This window comes from Ictalurus furcatus, chromosome 9 (assembly GCF_023375685.1).
Source record: "Ictalurus furcatus strain D&B chromosome 9, Billie_1.0, whole genome shotgun sequence".
In the NCBI taxonomy this organism is placed as follows: Eukaryota; Metazoa; Chordata; class Actinopteri; order Siluriformes; family Ictaluridae; genus Ictalurus; species Ictalurus furcatus.
Genome location: NC_071263.1, coordinates 19,239,560 through 19,260,097, shown reverse-complemented (window position 1 = coordinate 19,260,097; position 20,538 = coordinate 19,239,560). Strand labels below are relative to the sequence as shown.

General features: G+C 38.5%; 2 protein-coding genes across 2 annotated transcripts; both read right to left on the bottom strand.

Annotated features, from left to right (window-relative positions):
* Window positions 1-14,515: 14,515 nt before the first annotated feature.
* Window positions 14,516-18,519, bottom strand: bmp2a (bone morphogenetic protein 2a). The gene is made up of 2 exons (XM_053633575.1): window positions 17,069-18,519; window positions 14,516-16,461 (listed from the first exon to the last, which is right to left on the bottom strand). Exons 1-2 carry the CDS (start codon window positions 17,397-17,399, stop codon window positions 15,614-15,616), a joined length of 1,179 nt encoding a protein of 392 aa, XP_053489550.1. The 5' UTR covers window positions 17,400-18,519; the 3' UTR covers window positions 14,516-15,613.
* Window positions 18,520-18,912: 393 nt separating this feature from the next.
* gdf3 (growth differentiation factor 3) lies at window positions 18,913-20,257 on the bottom strand. The gene is made up of 2 exons (XM_053633385.1): window positions 19,845-20,257; window positions 18,913-19,751 (listed from the first exon to the last, which is right to left on the bottom strand). Exons 1-2 carry the CDS (start codon window positions 20,095-20,097, stop codon window positions 18,913-18,915), a joined length of 1,092 nt encoding a protein of 363 aa, XP_053489360.1. The 5' UTR covers window positions 20,098-20,257.
* Window positions 20,258-20,538: the final 281 nt, after the last annotated feature.

Genomic DNA, 20,538 nt, shown 5'->3' with positions numbered 1-20,538 from the left:
ATATTTTACAAAGCAAGACGTACTCTCTCTCTCTCTCTCTCTCTCTCTCTCTCTCTCTCTCTCTCTCTCTCTCTCCACTTATCGTTCTATAAGTAAATAAGTAATACTTCATAAGTAATAAGTAACAAGTAAATGGAAATGCACAGGTACATATATGGATTGGAGTTAAATATGCGGATTTGTGTGAAAGCCAACTAAGGCTATGAAAATATACCTATATGATGCATCGTTAACCTATTCAGCACTTCCCAAATATTCATCCCAAATGTTCATTCATTCAGCTTCAGTAACTGTTTATTCTAGTCAGAACACTGAGTATGAAGCAGTAATACACCATGGATATGATGCCAGTCCATCACAGCAACCCATGCTCAGGATCGAATCAGGGATCCTGGAGCTATGAGGCAGCATCGCTACCCACTGTGCCACTGTGCCTTAAGCTGAGAACATGATCCTGTCTCTGTTCATTAGATGAACTGTTCAGTATATGCTAGCAGTTGTTCAAAATGTGAATACCCATTTTTAAAGCAGGTCTAAAGCTTCTCTGAAGACCAAAGGCAGTCCAGCTCTTTAATCCTGATATATTGCCTGGTATTTCCATTATTTTGTATATGCCTAGAAGGATTTGAAGACAGTTTCATTTGAAACTGTTCAAAGTCAGAGTATGGGCCCTATGATTAAATTTAAAGTGTATATGCTTGTGTGTTTGATTTCAAGATCAAATCCAACACAGCAAGGCTCTTAAAGTAAAGGAATATCTAGATAAATCTCACATGCTTGATTCATAGCGTATACATGAGTGAGTGTGTGTGTGTGTGTGTGTGTGTGTGTGTTAACGTGGGGGTGGAGGGAACTTTGGAGGGGACATGGCCATTTTTAAAATTATTATTATTATTATTATTATTATTATTATTATTATAAAAACAAAAACAAAAACTGCTTCTATTTAAAAACCTAAGAGACAAAAAATTACTGAGGTTAAAGTTAGGGTTAGGTTTAGGTGTAGGCATAGCATTAATTAGCTGCATTAATAATTATGTCCTTGGAAGGTCCTCACATTGATAGTAAAACAAACGTATGCGTGTGTGTGTATCTTTCAACATGCAATTTTGGTGTGCAAGCTCCATCATTCAACCATCCAAGTCTAAATCAAAGGCCTTATGCAATATATCGAACTCCTTGACTGCCTTATGTCTTTAATTAAAATAAACCTGTTTTTTTTTTTCATTAAAAAACACAATGCAGGTGCCTTTCATGCTTTATTAAGTGCAAACTGTTCCCAGATCTCAGTAGAATTTGCATTTGAAAATAGTCACGTCGACCCCAATATCTTCAATGTGTTACAGGTTGCGAAAATAGGAGTTTCATAGTCTTTTCATGAGGAATGACCTTTTTGTGATTGGCTGTGATGTACTTCAAACATTCCTATTACCGAGTGGACAGAGAGATAAGAGGGTTTACAGCATACTATAGTATTATCTTATCTTATCCTATACTCACAGTATGACTGGCACTAGGATCAAAACTGTACAGCATTTGTACTACTTATCCTAGAGATTGAGCTAATCTGGTACTTTTTCTCTGCATAGCCCTGTTGTTTGGGGTAGTGTAGTGCTTCCTTTTCCTCTTCAGGCTGATATTTTTACAGTTTCAGCTTTGATATTTATTTCAGTCAATGATTTGTAAACATTTTTAGAATGACATTAAATCCCAGTCTGCTCTTCTGTTTTTTCTTATCCGATGCTTTGTGCAAACACTCTGTTAAGAGGACTTGTGTATGTTTACTGTCTCGTCTGTTACTAGCATCACGATTGGTTTGTTAACAGGATGTTTAGAAATTGTACATTCGTGAAGAGAAATCCTGGCCCGCTTCAAGCGTTGACCTGCGGACTAATTGCGAGTCCAGCATGCTCGTTCTCACAGGGTAATGTGTGTTAGGAAGTGGGAGGTCAGAGGGCCATGCTGACACATTGTCCCCTCCAGTGTGAACATAAACATTTTAGAAGGGCTTTGACCAAATTAACTACTCTTAGGAAAGCACTGAGGACAGACAAAGATTTGTCTGTGAGCCTGTGTGGTTTCACAAGTGTCTAGAACGCCAATCCACTCTTAAAAAGGACACATTGAAGGGGCATTTAAAATAATTAACCATGGTAGAAAGCAATCATTTTAACTAGGCTTGATATCCTAACTTATAACAACAAAGCATGTAATGGTTTACTCATACTGTGCAGTTCTAAAAATGACAGTTCTCTATATGTAAACATACACAGTAAAAGTGGATTATTGATGGAAAACTTGACTCCAATACACATGCAGTTAACTTTCTCATATGAGTTGTTTCTTTTATATAGCAATAGAAATGCCTCTATTGTTAATTTCATGGTTTATTTCTTACCTTCTGTTTATCAAACATATTTCTCCGTAACCTTATCCCAGGGTAACTGCCACATCTTTTGAACACATCCTTTGGTGTCAGTTTAACATCACCTCACTTCCTTTACTTTGACTTACAGAGAGCTGTGTGTGACTGAATTACCACAAACCCCCTGAAGTAGCTGTTGATATAGCGAATACACACAGGCTTAAACAGGATTGTGTATTTTTCCAGTCGTTAAGCTGAATGATTTCACCTCTCAGAGAAGCATATCATATCTCACACTGCACATCTTGTGAAAATGATAAATAAAATAAAAAAAGACAGACTGAGGAGTAGACATCTTGAAGGCCTGGATGCAGTTAGACAAAATGAGAGTTTTGGAAAAACTTACGGTGAATCCGAGGCAAATAGGAAATGACATACTCTTAAAACTAAGTAAGAGAAACACAAAAAATGACATCATAAGTTACTCAAGATGAAGCACAAACTTAACATACTGGTTCTTGGCAGGAGAAATAATTTACAGGAGATTTTTACATATGCTGAGGGGAATGACTGGAGTCTTTGTCTTACAGACAGTTTTAAAAAATTAGGTGCTGAAGTGTAGGATGATGTAAATCCATTTCCAGGTTCAGTATAAACGTGTTACCTATAGTTTTGCATTTGAATACTTTCCCAGGATGTGCAGGTTTAACATTTACTTCAACAAACCTCTTACATTTGTTGTTCTGACTAAATTTGTGCTTAATGCAGAACTTCACTGCCGGAAAAAGCTGCTTTGAATGGAATTAAGTTCTTCACTTGAATAGAAACACTTCACTTGAAACTCATGAAAGCACTTATTACTGAATACTGAATTGTTCCCTTCCCTGAATATACAGAAATCTGTTAGTGACTATTCAGAATCAAACATGAGTTGTAAGTCACACTATATTCGATATTCAAAGTTTCAAATAACGGAAGGTCCTAGAGTGTTTTATTTCTCTTACACCACAGCAATTTTCCAAATAATACAAATTTTATTTTATTAATGGAAGATGTTGTGTTTTAACAGTTTATAGTTACATTCAGTATTGTAGAACATCAGCTAGTTCCTGTTATCACTGCAGCTATAGAAGCTGTATCTCTGTTTTTTTCTCTCTGTTGAAGTCAGTAAGATAAATACAGTTCCCTCCACTAATATTGGCACCCGTGGTAAATATGAGCAAAGAAGGCTGTGAAAAATTGTCTTTGTTGTTTAACCTTTTGATCTTTTGTTTAAAAAATTGACAAAAAATACTCTGTTCTCATGGATATCAAACAATTGCAAACACAACACAGGTTTATCCCCCCAAAAAAGGCTTTTTTTTATCATTAGCCTTACTGTCCATACAAGTCCTTGTGTATGAGCTGTTAATATAGAAACGATAACATATTATAAAGAGCACACTAATATATTGAAAAAACTGTGAATTTTGAATTACAGGCTGCACTACTTTTGACTAGAGATGCTGTTATAGAAACTTAATCAACACCTTCTGATGACCAACTGGAGTTGAGATTTCTGTAGCACTGTGGTTAACAGTATTAACCATTTATATATATATATATATATATATATATATATATATATATATATATATATATATATATAATGATCTGACATGATATGACTTTTGCTTTTCTTTGATGTGGATCAGCTTCATATTTGGACTAGACCCACGTGGCATTAATTCCCCAGTGGAGGGATTTTGTCATCTAACTTTGTCATTTGTCATTGTCCTTGTGTCCAGTCAGCACCGAGTGTTTTCTGTGCTACATTCAGTGCTTCTGTAGGCTCTACAGAATGATGTGGTAGTGAGTGTGGTCGTGTGGAGCAGGGACATGTGGGGACAGGCTCACACACGCTGCCTCTATTAAAGGCGTTTCAGACGTGCATGCTGCAGATCCCTCATTGTGCTGCAGCAGCCCACATTGGCCCTGCTTTCATGTGGCCAAGCGTGTTTAGCATACGACCGTGCGGATCCAGAAACTGTGCCCACTTGGCAAGGTGGCTGATCAGCCAGCGCCCTATTTTTGAAAGTCAGATTAAAGGTTTCTGTTTCCCTTTGGTTACTTCCAAGTTATTATAGGAAGCCTATGACCTTGGTATATTCTAAATTAAAAAGGTTATGTCATGCATTGACTACAAAGACATATAATCTTCTCTCATTCGATTCACTCTCTTTCTGTCTATCTCTCTCTTTGAAGGAAAAATCAACCACATCATCACTACTGAGCTACATCAAATAGGAAATGGGGCATTTACACACACACACACACACACAGACACACAGACACACACACACAGAGAGAGAGAGTCCAAAATTAACTTTACAGCTATTCTCAATATTCCAATGATTAATGTCATGGATATGAGTAGTTTGTAAATGTCAGTAAGTATCAATGTTAAATGTCATTATACAAAAAAAGGTTTACAGTTTAATTTCTCCTTTAATTTCTCCTTCCTCTAGTTAAACTCTTAAGGCTTAAACTAGCTCAAGGCTTCATGAATCTTTCTTCAGGTGTTAAATATGAGAGTTTTAAAAAAAAAAAAAAAATGATATGATTTATTTGGAGCAATAACAGGCCTGTTCCTCTCAGAATCCAAACCTAATTAACCTTTAACTAATGATCAGTCCCTTGGCAGAATCAGTTTAGATAGTGAATCAAGCATGACGAAAGCATTGTGCGTATCATCAGCCTCAATGCTTTTTAGTCTACCAAAAAGTTCTCAGTGGTCTCCAGATCTCAAGAATGAAGTGGCCCTAACGCTTAGTGATTGGATTTGTTCAGCTGTTATAAAAATCCTTTCAACTAAATAAATCAGCTTATACTTAAATCTCTAAACCATGAATTTTCTCGTGGGCTGCTTCTGAAAAACTGCCAGGCAAAAGGGCATTTTCCCTCCTTCCAGTATCTCTTTTATGTGGTAATAAAGCACTGTCTGTTTCCGTTTCCTACACATATAAAAGCTTGTGAATATCCAATCTATAGCTTACTGTGCAAAGAACAGAATCTCAACTTTCTCTTTGTCATTAATTTTGCTAATTGATTCATTGAAAATGAACTGAATGTAATGTGAACAATAATATAAAGTTTGTACTTGAATTGGGTTGATATAGTGTCCGATTAGCTCTATTGTTTCTACTTCTATGATTTTTAGCCAAATGGAATGAGGAAATTAAATGTTAAATATCTACAGTCTTACCATTCAGACTTGAACATTTGGAAACAATTAATCAGCTTCATACAAAGAACATCACTAATATTTACTGTAGCTCGGGGTGTGAAGTGCTTCAATTTTCAAGGAAAAGCACGATGGAACATAATGTTCTGATTACATTAAATGCCCTATTATTAATGTCACTGTGTGCTTCTTAGTCATCCCTTTAAACATACCAGTTTACTAAGTTACTGGCATGAGAATTAGCCTCATATTAAAAGTTAAAAAAAAAGTATTATCTATTAATGTAACTAATGCAAATACTAAACCAAACAGGCCTCTCTAATTCCCGTAGCCAAGGCTGTCTCATCAGGCAGATGTAATTAAATGAGCCAAGTAAAATCTAATAAAACAGTGAGCCCAGATGGACTCTCCATAAGTCACTCAAGTGTGCTATTAAAACACCCCAGAGACAAGAAACCTAAAGCATTTAGAATTGTTACAACTTCCTTAGCAAAGTACACAGAGATTAACTGAGTCCGAAGGTTTGCCTTTTTCGCTCAAGAGAAAACAAGGTGAGTGTAACAAAATGAGTGTAGTGAAGTGACACACTCCTGATTTAACATGAATTATAAATCCACAAATCCAATTCACTCAATGGGGCTAGTTGACATCAACAGCTATCCAGGCAACTAGCACATCTTATCTTATGTGGTGTGTTTTTAATAATAAATTTACATCTAGGTTAAATACTTTATGTAATCTTCACTTATATTTCTTGTACTGAAAGCAAAAACAATTAGGCATGTGAGAAATCTAGCTGCTATTATGTTAGCATGCTAATTGTATTACAGGCAACAAGCTGCTTTCTACTGATCACATTTGCTATCTCATTTGACATTCTATTAGATACCTGGGGAAGCCATTCTCTTCTTAAAGTCATGTTTAAAACAGTTTACACTTAAACCAAATAAATGGTTAAATAGGTCTTAGGCACAGGATAGTACTGATTCAACTTTAAGTACTTCTATATTGTTCACAGTAGAGGAAGGAGTGGGTAGCTGTTGAAAAGTGTGTAACAGCACTGAGGGAAACTGATCCTGTACACTCCCTCAGCATGCCTCCGGACTTGGTGTAATAGGGCACAGCACGAGGGTGGACCATGCTAACATTCTTCCCAGAGCCACCTCCAGCTGTGAGTCTAACACTATTGCAGAATGCACAGCTGAGAGTCTGACATCCCTGCCACCACTGGCTAATAATAAGGCCTTTTCAAAGCAGCCAGTAACTGTAGATCAGGACAGGAGTCACAGAGTGCCTTCATAATGATTAATTAAAGAACATTTGGTAAAAAAGTATACAATGAACATGTAAGAATTCCCAGGACTTTATTTGATGTAGAGTATTTTTGTGTTATCACATTGGTATCTAATGGTCAAAGACAATTTCAATTCAATTCAATTTGATTTATATAGCACTTTTAACAATAGACACTGTCACAAAGCAGCTTCACAGAAATCTGGATATAAAATTTTAATTTACCCCTAATGAGTAAGCCAGAGGCGACGGTGGCAAGGAAAAACTCCCTGAGGCAACAAGAGGAAGAAACCTTGACAGGAACCAGACTCGAAAGGGAATCCATCCTCATCTGAGTGACACTGGATAGTGTGATTATAAATCATTTTTTTTCTATAGCTGTATATTAAGCAGTGGCAAGTGTGTTAAAAGGAACTTGAGTATGAGCATCATTAGAGTTTTAACATTAATTTTCTTATATCAAACTGAAGTTACTAACTGTTCATTGATGGAGACTTTGCTGTCATTAGGTTTTCCAAGAAAGAACCAAGAAAGAAGGCATCTTTAGGGTGTCTGTGTGGTACCATCCACAATACACAGATTGTGATCTGTAGGATCTGTAGGGATCTGTAAGGGATAACACAGATTATTAGGTGTGATCTTTAAAAAGATATACATTGTGTGAAGTGTGCAAGCAGGTTCTCTGGCAAAACTATATATGACAGCATAACTAAGAGGGAGAGTCAGAAGGTAACAGACAAGAGCGCACCCTAGGACATAAAGCAGACAGCCACGCCACTGTCAACAAACATGACTGAATGCATGGGGGGCAAAAACATCCGTTTACCAAAACACTCTATGCCCATGAACCCTCAGGATCTGTACTTATACCTAAAAAAAAAAAAAAAAAAAAAAAAAATTCACAAAAGACTTGACTAAACAAATAGGTTTTCAGCGTAGACTTCAATGCTGTGCCATAATGGCTTTGTTAGAAAAAGCTCTGCCTCCTGATTTAGCCTTCATTATTCAAGGTACCAATAAAGAGCCTGCACCTTTTGATCAAAGAAGATGTGGCAGATCATAAAAGTCATGCTGGGCTACACAATTCTTATTAAATTTATATAGTATTGCTATGATATCACAAATAATATCTATAATAAATTGTATTAGAAAGGGGAGGCTAATAAAGATCTAAATTCATACAAGTTCAGTGATTCATTCATCTTCAGTAAGAGCTTTATACTGTTCAGAGTTGTGATGGATCCGGGGCAATGGCAGTTCATCCACAGGGGCCACCAAGATTTTATATGAAATAATTCTAATTAAATCTAATAAACTTCCGCAAACAGAGGTATAGTTTCAGTGTGAATAGTGTATCTATAATGTACAGAACCATTTCTATTGCAAAGATTTGGAGAGGGAAAGGGGAATTATGGAATACATAGACTGAGAACCAAGATGCAAATTTTGAGGAAAGTTTCAGGTCTTTTGTATGTTTTTGAAATGTAGATGGGCTAGAAAGTTGGCTGCCACATGGTAATCCTGGTTAAAGCCAACAAGAAGCACACCCACTGTATTGAACACAGTTGAATTAAACCACTCAAACTGCTCAATACGAGCTGCTAGCCAGTATTCTGGCTGTGTATGTTGTCTACTCGTAACTGTCTATTACGGGGTTACTCACTAGATAGTGATACTGTCTAATTAACTAGATATTAGCACAGTACATAAGCCAAGTGCTCTTGAATTAATATTGTTTGAGGTTATGTGATTATTAATGTCATCCCACCCCATCAAAATGTATGATCATGAGCTGCTGTTGATCCAGGACCTATCAATGAAAGACAGGCAGGAATACACTCTGGATGAGATACCAGTCTGTCATTAGACTAACCAAGTTCTTTTGACTAATTAATTACACAACACAACTTTTAAGTTTGGCTAGCACTTGATGCTAACTGTGATTATAGTGTAATTTTGATGCAGTATTTTCTTTGTAATTTATAAACATATTCGAGGCAAGTGTTGATAATCCAAGTGGCTTTGTACGGTTTTCACTTTCTTTATTTTTCTTTATTTTTTTTCTTTTTATTGTCTTTATTTTTTATATGTATAAAAGACATATAGCTTCCATATTTGGTGCCCATATTTCCCAGTTGCCTAGTGTTCTATTCACTTTAAGCACTTAGGTGTGAGTGTATAGTATGTTCTCCTTCCCACTTAGAAATCCATTTGATTGCACCGTTAGCTCCGCCCGAGTGTTTGTTACCAATCCAGATTTTTGAATGAAGACTCGTATTAATACAGATAGAACATGATGCTAATGATATTAGCATTACACAATTAATATCAACATCATTTTCTGGCCATCACATTATTATGCTATTTAATAGTATTCTGTCATGTCAAGATAACTAAGAGGAAGCTAATTAAACATTCTACCTAATATATATATATATATATATATATATATATATATATATATATATATATATATATATATATATATATAGTTTGATCTGTTAAAATCCCTGTGTTTTGTAAAATTGCATCTGGCAAAAATAGGGACTGTCTTGGGGGCCCAGAGGACTAGTTTGAAAACCACTGCTTTTAAATTAATTAAGGTTTTCACTGATGATGTTAAAAAAAATTATCTGTCTGTTGGCACTTATGTTGTCAACTTTGGTATGTGGTTTTTCAGGGTGGCTGAGAAATAATGATCGAAAGTTGTCTGAATTTCTTCCAGAATTATGCAAATGGAAAAACCATTTAAAGTCACACCTAAATGCTACTATGCTACTATGTCCATGATTTAAGGGATGTTTTTACCAGGCAAAAGCTAATATAATAGCACTGAATCTGTTTTGAGTCATTCGCTCACACCTTCTATAATAGTGCACTATAATTAAATGACAGTTTGTGTTTGAAACACCCTCTTGTCTACAGAGTTGCCATGTCTGAGCTACTTCTGACTTGCTGAAGTTGGTCGTTTTAATGTATAAAATTACCGTGTATTGTACAATGTACAGTTGCAATCAAAATTATTCAACCCCCATTGCAAATCAGGTTTATTGTCAAAATTTACAGAGTTTCAGCTGTTTGCAATGAACAAATCAAACAAAAGCAATTTAAATAGTTAAACACAACGAATGCTTCAAGTGGTTTCCCCAAATTCAACTGAAAATGCAACTTATAATGACTTCTCCAGTTTCAAAATTATTCAACCGCTTCATGGCCCTAGCCAGTTTTTCATGTGTTCCAGCTCAAGCACACCTGGTGCAACTAATGAAGCCCTTGATTAGTTGCATCAGGTGTGCTTGAGACAACACCTGTTTTGCATATTTGTGCTGTTGTGAGGGATTCTATTCAGGGGGTTGAATCATTTTGAAACTGGAGAAGTCATCATAAGTTGCATTTTCAGTTGAATTTGGGGAAACCACTTGAAGCATTCGTTGTGTTTAACTATTTCAATTGCTTTTGTTTGATTTGTTCCTTGCAAACAGCTGAAAGCCTGTAAATGTTCACAGTAAACCTGATTTGCAATGGGGGTTGAATAATTTTGATTGCAACTGCATGAGGTCAGTGAGGTCAATAACTCATATTTTGAATTTTGAAACCAGATTGGTTTTATTCACCACTCGACTAGTTTTGGGGTTAGTTTTGAATGGCCATGATTTGTGCTGATGTTGTCACAAAGGCCTGGCAACCCTGCTTACCTCCACCAAAAGGAATGGTGGCTTATACTTAGTGATACACTAAACAGTACAATTACCAAGAAGTTAAACTGTCTATTATGGAAGGGATAATATCTCATCATTGGATTCAATAAGTGCTTATATCAAATATAAAAATGCTCATACTTTGCCACATGATTTGCTTCATAGCTTCATGGCTTTGTTTTTTCTCCACACTGCCAAATCACCACATTTTGAAGTTTGGAATTTATGCTATTTCCATTTTTAGTATATTTTATATAAGCAAAATATGGATACTTTTTGCTCCATATATTTAATAATGTTCTATTAATCAGACAGAAAATGAAAGAAAAGAAAGCATTGTACAAAGGAAATCTCCACACTCCCTTACTGTATGCCCTTTTGACTCAAGGAAATCCCTGTAGCACATCAGCCATAGCATGCAAAGAGCTTAGCTAGGCTGCATTTTAAGCTATTTTCAGCCACTCCCTACATGCAGGACTCACTTCATATTCAATTGGAGCAATGGCCTGCAGACAGAAGTCTGATCACACACGTTGAAGTGGTCAGCAATGTATTTATATCAGCCCGTATTTTGTTTAAAGTGAGATGGACTAATGGTTGCCATCTGCTGGTGGGATCTGGAGGAAGTAAAACATGTATTTACACAAAATAAATCTTCACGGATACAGCCAGCGGCACATGAAATTACAGCTCTGTCGCATCATACGCAGATGCAGCTGAGACTAAGGAGCATGATTTGGTGGAGGACTCCTGTTGCTAGCCTTGTGCCGAGGCCTACACTGCTGGAGCTCTGGGGGCAGGAACGTTCTTGGTGGCAAGCGGAGGCTTTGTTTGAACTTATGGCTTTCCTTTATTTATTTATTTTTTTGCAATCTTCACAAAGTCACTGTCTTCAAGGTTCCCATGACTGTGCAGTGACATCATTTATTTGTACTGGGGGAAAAAAGGATATAGGAAATGTGACAGTTTACTTAAAAAGTTGAAGTAGTCAAAGGACACAAAAAGGACACATGCAATATTTTTTTCCTTTGCAATAGGTTACCATGGTGATGAATTCTGTTCGCTTTAATTTCACAAATTGTTGTTTTTACCTAGGCATTGAACACGGCATGCTATGAAATAAAGGTCTGATTTTAATGTCAGACATTATACTTCAGGGTAACATGAGTGAAATAATCTGTTATTTTGTGAATAACATATTACAGATGCTGAAGATTTTGGTATATTTAATGCAGCACATTGTAATGAAATGTGATCCCAAAGATAGAACCTGGAAGTTGTAAATTACAGCACTGAGGTACTCTAAGAGGACAGGATGGAAAAAGACAGCGACATCAAAGGATATGTACATGCAACGTTTTGCATGCAGCAATGAATCATGAGCGTTTATGTCTCAGCCTCAACCTACCAACTACACAATAGTATCTATATATTTCCTAATACCTTTTTTTGCACCAGGAATATATTAAATAATTTAATTCTCCTCTTTTGTGAAAACCTTTTGTGAATGTTTCTGTTTATATGTATATGTTTCTGCTTAAAACATACTCAGCCCTCTCACATTTGACGACTTCCTGGAATCTCCAAAGTCTTGGTGGCATTCTTCATTTGTTTATATATATATATATATATATATATATATATATATATATATATATATATATATATATATATATATATATATAATTTTCTTTTTGCTTTTTTCCTCCTTTTTTCCAGATTTAATCAGAGAATCCTATCATTACTCATCTCCCTCTGCAGAAATGTTGCTTCCAGTAACCCAGTTCAAGGGTGTGTTCAGTGAGCAAACACGTATCTTCACAAGAGGCTTTGACTCAGATGAAGGATGGTATTTGAAGGCTTATGTGGGAGAATAGGTAAATGACACAGTAAGAGCTCGTCATAGAGGTACTGTCACTGTGGTCAGGGAATTTCCTTTGTAATTACCTCGGCTATCTCTCTGCACCTGGAGACACTGCTTAGCAAACCAACTACCTTGCTGCAACCACTGGAATGTAAACAGGGACCATTGAAAGCTTCCTCTAAAAATAAAAATAAAAAAAAGAGTTGCACAGTACAAAATGGTTGAATGAGTGGCCAAAAATTGTTTAGGATGCAGAATAGCTCATCCTGTTCATTCATGGGCTTTTGCTGTCACATCCGAAGGCTATAATATTAGATTTTTGGAGTCCATTCTGGCCTTTATAATAAGCACTCATAAGATGTTTGCTTTTGTAAGCGCACAACAGGATTAATTATTGAATTGATGGCTCTATAACATTTATATGGCCAATAAAACTGGAATGACTATCTTCCCTACTTAAAGCACAGCTGTGCCTAAATCTGTGCTTTGCTTCAGTGAAGTAAAGCAAAAGGCCTTGCAAGAGCCTGTAATGTAGCATGAGAGAGGAGTTTCCACACTCACTGGCTCATGCACAGTTTATACACTTAAGCAATGAAAACAAACAATTAAACTAGCAAGACCCAAATGCCCTCACAGGCAAGAACACATTTTCTGCTGCTGCTTTTGTGAGCTGTATTCAGAGTTAAACGTTTGCATGCGTATAAATTAACTTGTTGCCTCCTGAAGTAAATAAAAATACCAGCGTTTGGCCACTGACTCTACAGCGCAGCAATTTTGGGTCTATGATTTCCTTGCGCTGTGGTCAGGCCCCTATAGTGCAAATGCAGTCCAGATGAGATCCTGGTTCATGGTTATGAGCTAAATGAGAGGCTTCAGGACAAATTCCCTCCATCAAACTCCTTCGCCCGAAATCAAGCCCTGCTGGAGCTCGAGCAAAGCCAGTGTTGTGTGCACATGTGCAGTTCTAAATGAGCTTTGAATGAGCATTCCATACTGAAAGCCAGATATCATATATATATATACATATATATATATATATATATATATATATATACACACACATATATATACACAAGCATTGACAGTAGGTTATGGAAACCATGGAATTTTGAAAACACAAAAGTCTAGTAACCAAAAAGAGAAATAAGCTAATATTAACTAATTATTTATGGGAACTTGCATGAGAAGCAGACAGTTTTCATTAAACTTTGGCTTGGAGCCAAATAAAAGCAGTGATTATCTGTTATGCCATCAGGACACATGAATGCTCTTTGGAGCAGTAGCTCGGAAGTTTCTGTGTTCTTATCTCAACCATTAACATGGTCTCAACACAAATAATGAACCACAAAGGTCTTCACGTTATCGCTGGAACATCACAGGAATTATGGGCATCACAACAACTATGCAAAGAGAAATTTCAAATTCTTAATAGCACATCTGGATTGATCAATAAAGTAATCACATCACCTTGACACATTGATAGTTTATTGCTGTACTAGTGAGGACAACCAGATGCATTGTATACACTATGGATTCTTCAGCACGCACCTTGACAGGTAGGGTGTATCAGTTCCTCATATCTAATAAACCACTCACTCTTATTCGAAAGAAAAAGAGCATCCAAGACATAGTGGAACTTTCTGAAACCATACAGTGGCTGACCCTCTAATGAACTTTGGATATCTTCTTTTTTCAAACACTCATATGTCAAGACATTTTATCAACCAAGCGGCGCATGTTCCATTTTAACTAAAGCCGTAAAAGAGATAAAAAGAGGACTTCCCACAGACCTCGTTTTTATGATCCACAGAGAAGTAGAGCCGTAATCCCTCTGCCATTTAACCTAGCTGTAAGCTTATAAAGCTTTTGTTCTGTTACCTTTCACATTGGTTATTTTATTCAGTGTGGAGGGCAAGAGTCGTTCCATACCCCAGGTCACCCATTTACATTGCCCAGTTAATGAAAAGTGGGTGGAGATCATATCTAAATGCAGTTTAAAAACAAGAAAAATGTTCCAGAATAGTTTTATCAACCCTTACTGGTGTTGAACACCAATTCATTTTGTTAAAGACTCCTAGACAAGACCTGTTTATTATTTTTTTTAACTCATACAACTTTGACATTTGAGTTCAAGTAAATGAACATTGGGAGGTTTGGCCAATTTCATTAACATATATAAAGCCCCAAATGAGAAAAACAAAACAGAGGGTTATTTGTTGTAGAATAATATTTGTCTAGCAGCATGGGGTTGCATTATGTACTTTTTTTGGACATGTAAATGACAAAGAATCTCACTTCTTCAACATCATCCCCCTTTGTATAACAGAGTTCTTGACAGTATCGAGGCATTAGAATAATTATTATGCCATCTCGTGAGCAACACATATTCAGTTAAGGAGACTTGACAAGATATTAGCAGGGTAATGAAGTAACCTTTAAGGAACCAAAGCATCAGGACAAAAAGAACATAGATAGCAATTGTGTCTAAGGCTATATTGTAGGTAGATTTCATAGACTCATAGTGTGAATCTCACGCATACCAACAAAGTTCCTGAGGATTCAGTGTCAACTACCTGTCACATTGCTTCTAGATAAGTGCATTCACATTCACCACTGCTTATTACTTAAGAAAGGCCCAATGCTCTATATGGTTTTGTTCTATTGAATATATTCAGTAATCCATTTGACACTATAGTGTGGATGGAACTGAAATTGCAACACATCTTTAACACTTTAGGGCTTCAGCAGCTCTGCACAGAGTAGCCCAAGTCTTGCTTTTTCAGTCTAGCAATTAAAGGAGACACATAAACCCATCTAAGGTGTTTTAACATTTTACGAATCTATCTATTTTTTGTCTTCCTGATTACACATAAATAGATATAACCTATTCACTAAAAGTGGTTACAATACAAATAAATACAAAATCTGAACAGTATACTTCATGTGTGTAAATTGAATTTAAACTAATTGAAATGTACATCATAAAATACATTAGTTGAACTCCAATTAAAATATTTATTTTCTCATTAGTGGACATAAATATAGATTTATATATTTTTTTTCCAAAATATGTGTTTTTATCCTTAAAAAAAACTTTACTTAGCATAAATAAAGGGTAGTATTGGGAAATAAAGTGTCTTTGCAAAAATGTGTTGTAGTGTCTGTGTGCTTCAGCGGCACCCACAGCCTTCCACCACCATATCCTGGTAGTTTTTCAGGATCACTCGCTCATACTCATCTAAATAGAGCAGGGAAATGGGGCTCAGGTCTGTGGGCACACAGCATGCCTTGGGAATGTTACTATTCACTGAGTTGACCAGTGTCTGTACAATGGCATGGTTAGTGGAGTTTAGGTGGTCTGCCAAAGGGAAAGGACACTCTCCTTGGCAGTAAAAGGCATGGTAGCCTGGTGGTGCCACTATCCAGTCATTCCAGCCCACGTCGCTGAAGTCCACATAGAGCGAGTGCCTCCTGCAGTTGGCTTTGTGTTTCTTCTTTGGCTTGTTGACTCGTGCTTGCCGTTTCTTCCTAGAGTGGAGCACGTGTCCTTTGCCGTCGTGGCTGAACGTCACCAGCAGTGGCCTCATCTGAGGCCATGAGTTTGTGCTGTCGTGCAGCGACCTACTGACTCTGACATGTCTCTTGTAGTCTCCTTCTGCATCGCCTGGGTGAACCACCTCCACCACAAAGCCATGGTTGGTGTGACCCTCCCTGGTCCACCGCAAGACAGCAGGACTCACATCAAAGCTTTCCCACTTGCTCAGGCTGTGCTGAACCAGTCTGGTGTCTAAAAGTCTTGTGATGGGCTCTTTAAACGGAAGTGCAGGCTTGATGATCTCGTGGATGTTAATGCGATGGTACCCCGCACTGCTGTTGCTGCTACTGTTCGTCATCACCTGCTCCCTGTAAATCCTCAGCTCTGCTGATGTGACAAACTCCTCTCCTGGGATGGAGCTCATATTAAAGAGGAACCTTTGAGTCGTCTTTCCACTGTGACGTGACAGCTCCTCTGTAGATTCTGGAAGAGATTAAAATATACTCAGACTACACTCATGTAATTAAATAAGGTGATGCATTCTTAGTCAGAAACCTATTTGTAAGTAAACTAAGTGATTCAAAGTTGTACAAGTAATGTATTGAATGACATGGTCTATGAATCATTTCTGGTTACTTTCCAGGGGTTATGTTTACACTTACTGAGTTACACAGAGTAACCTGTTGCTCATAACACTATGCTTTAGATCCCAAATTTAGATCTCAAAATTTAGTAAGCCCCCTGCAGAAAGCTCAAGGTACACAATATCTGTTTTAATTAAAGGTTTTGCTCATATTTAGTGTGTCATATCCAACACAACGCCAATGTATACATATATATACACACATACATATATATTACGAGGGGTCTATATTGTGGCTAATGAAGATGCACCGGGATGTGTGATTGTGTTTGATAAATCTTCATAAGAAGATTAGACTAAGTAGTTCTCATCATAAAACAAGCAGAACACTGATTGTAACCGAATGCGCCTTTGCTATCCATTTTGATGCTACACCTGAGAGTATTTCCATGAAGGGATAGCTCAAAGAACTTTAACAATGGGCTCAGGTGAGGTGTGATGTCTTACCATCATGATGGAAGCTTCGTACTGTGTTCGCCCGACTAGCGGATCTGTCTGCGCTCCTGCCCACTGTGCTCTTCGCTTTGTGGTGCTTTTGCTCGGCACTGTTGGTTGAATACGTGGTGAACAGATCCAGCATGTACTGCGGCACTACTGCTGACTTGCTCGGACTCGGCCTCTGCTTCAGTCCGAACATGGTGAGCAGGCGAAGCTCGAAAGCGTCCAGCGCGTCCTGGGAGAGGTGAGGGCTGTTCTTGCGGCGCCCGATCTCCGGCAGGAGACCCGTGCAGCCTCCGAAGAAGAGCTGCGCGATGAGCAAAGCGAACACCGGCACCATGATCACTACGAAGCGGAGAGACGAGGCGCAGAAGACGGCACGATCAAACTGCCACTAGCCGGCACGCACTTCCACAGCTCCGGTTCGAGTTGGCCATTATTATTATTATTATTATTATTATTATTATTATTATTATTATCAATTTTTTTGAAGCTGTTTATTTATTTAACGACGTGGATCCTTCATTAATCACTTAACTGGATTGTATGTAACGTAAATTCATCGGATCTGAGTGATGTAAACAGACACTGTAACTGTGAGCCTGTCATCGTCGAAACTTCTTCCCTTTGTAATAGAAACGCGCAGCAAGAACGCGCCTCAAAACTGAGGAAAACACTCACAGAGTATCTGATCACCTTCTAAAACTCTCCGGTGCAGCCACGGAAACATCCACAACGAGACAAAACAAGTATCCGCAAGAAAAGGGTCTCAAATAACACATGGAGGAAAAAAAAGTCGCGACGTTCTCTGCTAGGTGCTGTGTGTCCAAGTGGGTTCTGAGGATAAAGTCCAGCTGAAGTCAGTGCGCAGCCCACTACTGCGTCCCGCTCCTCTCCAACACGCATCTGATGAGCCCTGGAGTCCTGCTGAAACTCCAAGCGCGCAGCTTTCTCTCTCGTTTTTTCCCCCCTTTTAAAGTCGGTTATTGCCGTTTCACAGAGTGTTTTTCATTTTAGAGCGCGCCACCGCCGCACAGCTGTTATGCAGAAACCGGAAAGGTCCCAAAGCACCGAGCGCCTTTTCGTGCAACATGTTTTCAGCTGTCACTCATTAAAGCCCTGAAAAGTACACAAGTCTTAATCTGGCTTCAAAAACATACAAGCGTGTTCTGATTATTCAAACGCGTTACTGGTGTAGCCTATTCGATTTATTGTGAGATGAAGTTTAAAAAAAAAATAGTAATAAATTTAGGCTGTTGAAAGAGAGAGAGAGAGAGAGAGAGAGAGAAACAGAGAGCCACGGAGCTTAACGTGCAACAGCCAAGTTCATTGAAGTCCTGCTCTCTTTCTCTGCTCAAGCGTCTTTTTGTTGCTCAGTGATGTCACGAGTGAACACATAACCGGGCAAAGGAAGGAAAAAAAAAAAAACTATTCATGCTGTCAAATAGGATTATTAGCTGTCTGGGACCATGTTTCCGGTATATTATAGACACAGATACTTTTACAAAACAAACTGGCCTTTTTTCCTATTCATCTTGTTTTCATTGACTGAATGAATTCAGCTATTTTGGGCACATTTGAGATCATATAATGTGCATCAACCTAACATAACCTGCAATTGTTAGCAGGTTTTTTTTTTTTTTTTTTTTTTAAAAAGGGAGATTAGTAATGTTCAAGTGCACTGGATAAATTTTGGACACAGCGCGCCAGCCAGTGGCGGTTATCGAGTTTTACACACACTGAAATAGGTAACCTGAATGACGTGTGAAGTGTGGGTGTGAAAGTTAAATAAACGTGACACTTTAAAATAAAATAAAGTTTATTGTATGCATATAAAAAGAAACAACCACTATTCATCTACAACCACATTCATCCACCACCATGTCCTCATAATGCCTGAGCACCACGTTGTCGTTATTGTCGTAGTAGAGCATGGAGATTGGGGACAGTTTGATGGGAACGCAGCACGGCTGAGGAGTTTCCTCCGGGTCAAAGGAGTGCACCAGGGTCTGCAGGATGGCGTGGTTAGTCCCGTTCAGGCTCTCGCTCAGAGGAAAGGGGCACTCACCATGGCAGTAATTAGCCACGTATCCCTGGGGCGCGATGATCCAGTCCTGCCAGCCCACGTCTTTAAAGTCGATGTAGAGGCGTCTGGGCTTGCACACGTTGCTGGGAGTGACGGGTAAGTAATACGCGCTGCGCTTCTTCCGGGATCTGCACTGCTGGGGGTTCAGAGAAACGACCACGAGCGTCGCCACCAACTCCGGCATCTGCGCGTGACCTTTATGCATGATTTCTACACCGCAGTCTTGGTCCAACTCGTTGCTCAGACAGGTGGCCTGCAATTGCAATGCCAGCACCATACCGTAGTTTTTGCCTGGTCTTCTCCACGACTCGGCCAGATCGGTCAGGTTAAACCGGATGGTGCCTGGGGTGTACTGAACAGACTGCGAGAGCAGCAGCCTGCGGCTGGATTCACGAGCCATGCCCTTTAACGCGCTCCTTAAAACTCTGTAGACGTGCATGTTGAAGGCGAGGTCTTTTCGTGACTCGGGAAACGAATGGTGTTTGAACCTTACTTCCAACTGGGCCAACGAGAGCTGCTCAACATCCTCCAGTACAGACATATTAAAATACAAATAGTGCTCCATGCACGCGGGGCAACCACTGCTGGAGTCAGAGATCACCCTGCCTGTTGAGAAACACCAGATTAGGCGGATTAGGAGAATAGTTTATAAACTGCTCACGAAGCCCAAGATAATAAATTCATGGCATGAAACCTCACCTTGGTCTAGCACATATCTGACAATGTTTCCTCTCACTCCATACTCTGGGACTGTACATGGATCCCACTCGAGCTTTTTCTCAGCTTTCTTGAACATCTTCCACAACACTGAGGGCACCGGGCCATGAATTGACGGCCTCGGTCGATTTACAAGGCCAAGCGAACTTAAAAACAGTCGTTCTTGAATGTGCGCGTTCTCAGTACTCACAAGCATACAAAACGGCAACAGAAATAAAAACTTTAAATTGGCCATATTAACCACAAGCTGCGCGCGCCTCACGCTATACAGGTTTTATCAACACTAGGCCCGCTCATTGTGTTGCTAAAAGCGCGAGGAGTGACAGCTGATTGGTGGAGAAGACAAAGGCCTGCTAACAAACCCGGAAGTAAGTGCAAATGCAAATGCAAATGCAAATGAGACACACTGGGCTTTGAAGTTAACGTAGGGCTTCACACATGTAAACACAGTGAAAGGTACGAGATAAACAATGAATTACTTTTCTTTTAATTTATTTATTCATTTACTGAAACAGATTCGCAATTGACTAACATTACTCTGTTCCAGTTCACATCCTTCAAAGCATTGGCATGTTTTGTTTACTCTCACAATCCCCCAAACACACACACACCCAAAGAATTACTTTTCGAAATGTAATTATCTAAGGATGAATATTAGGAGGATGTTTAGTACAGT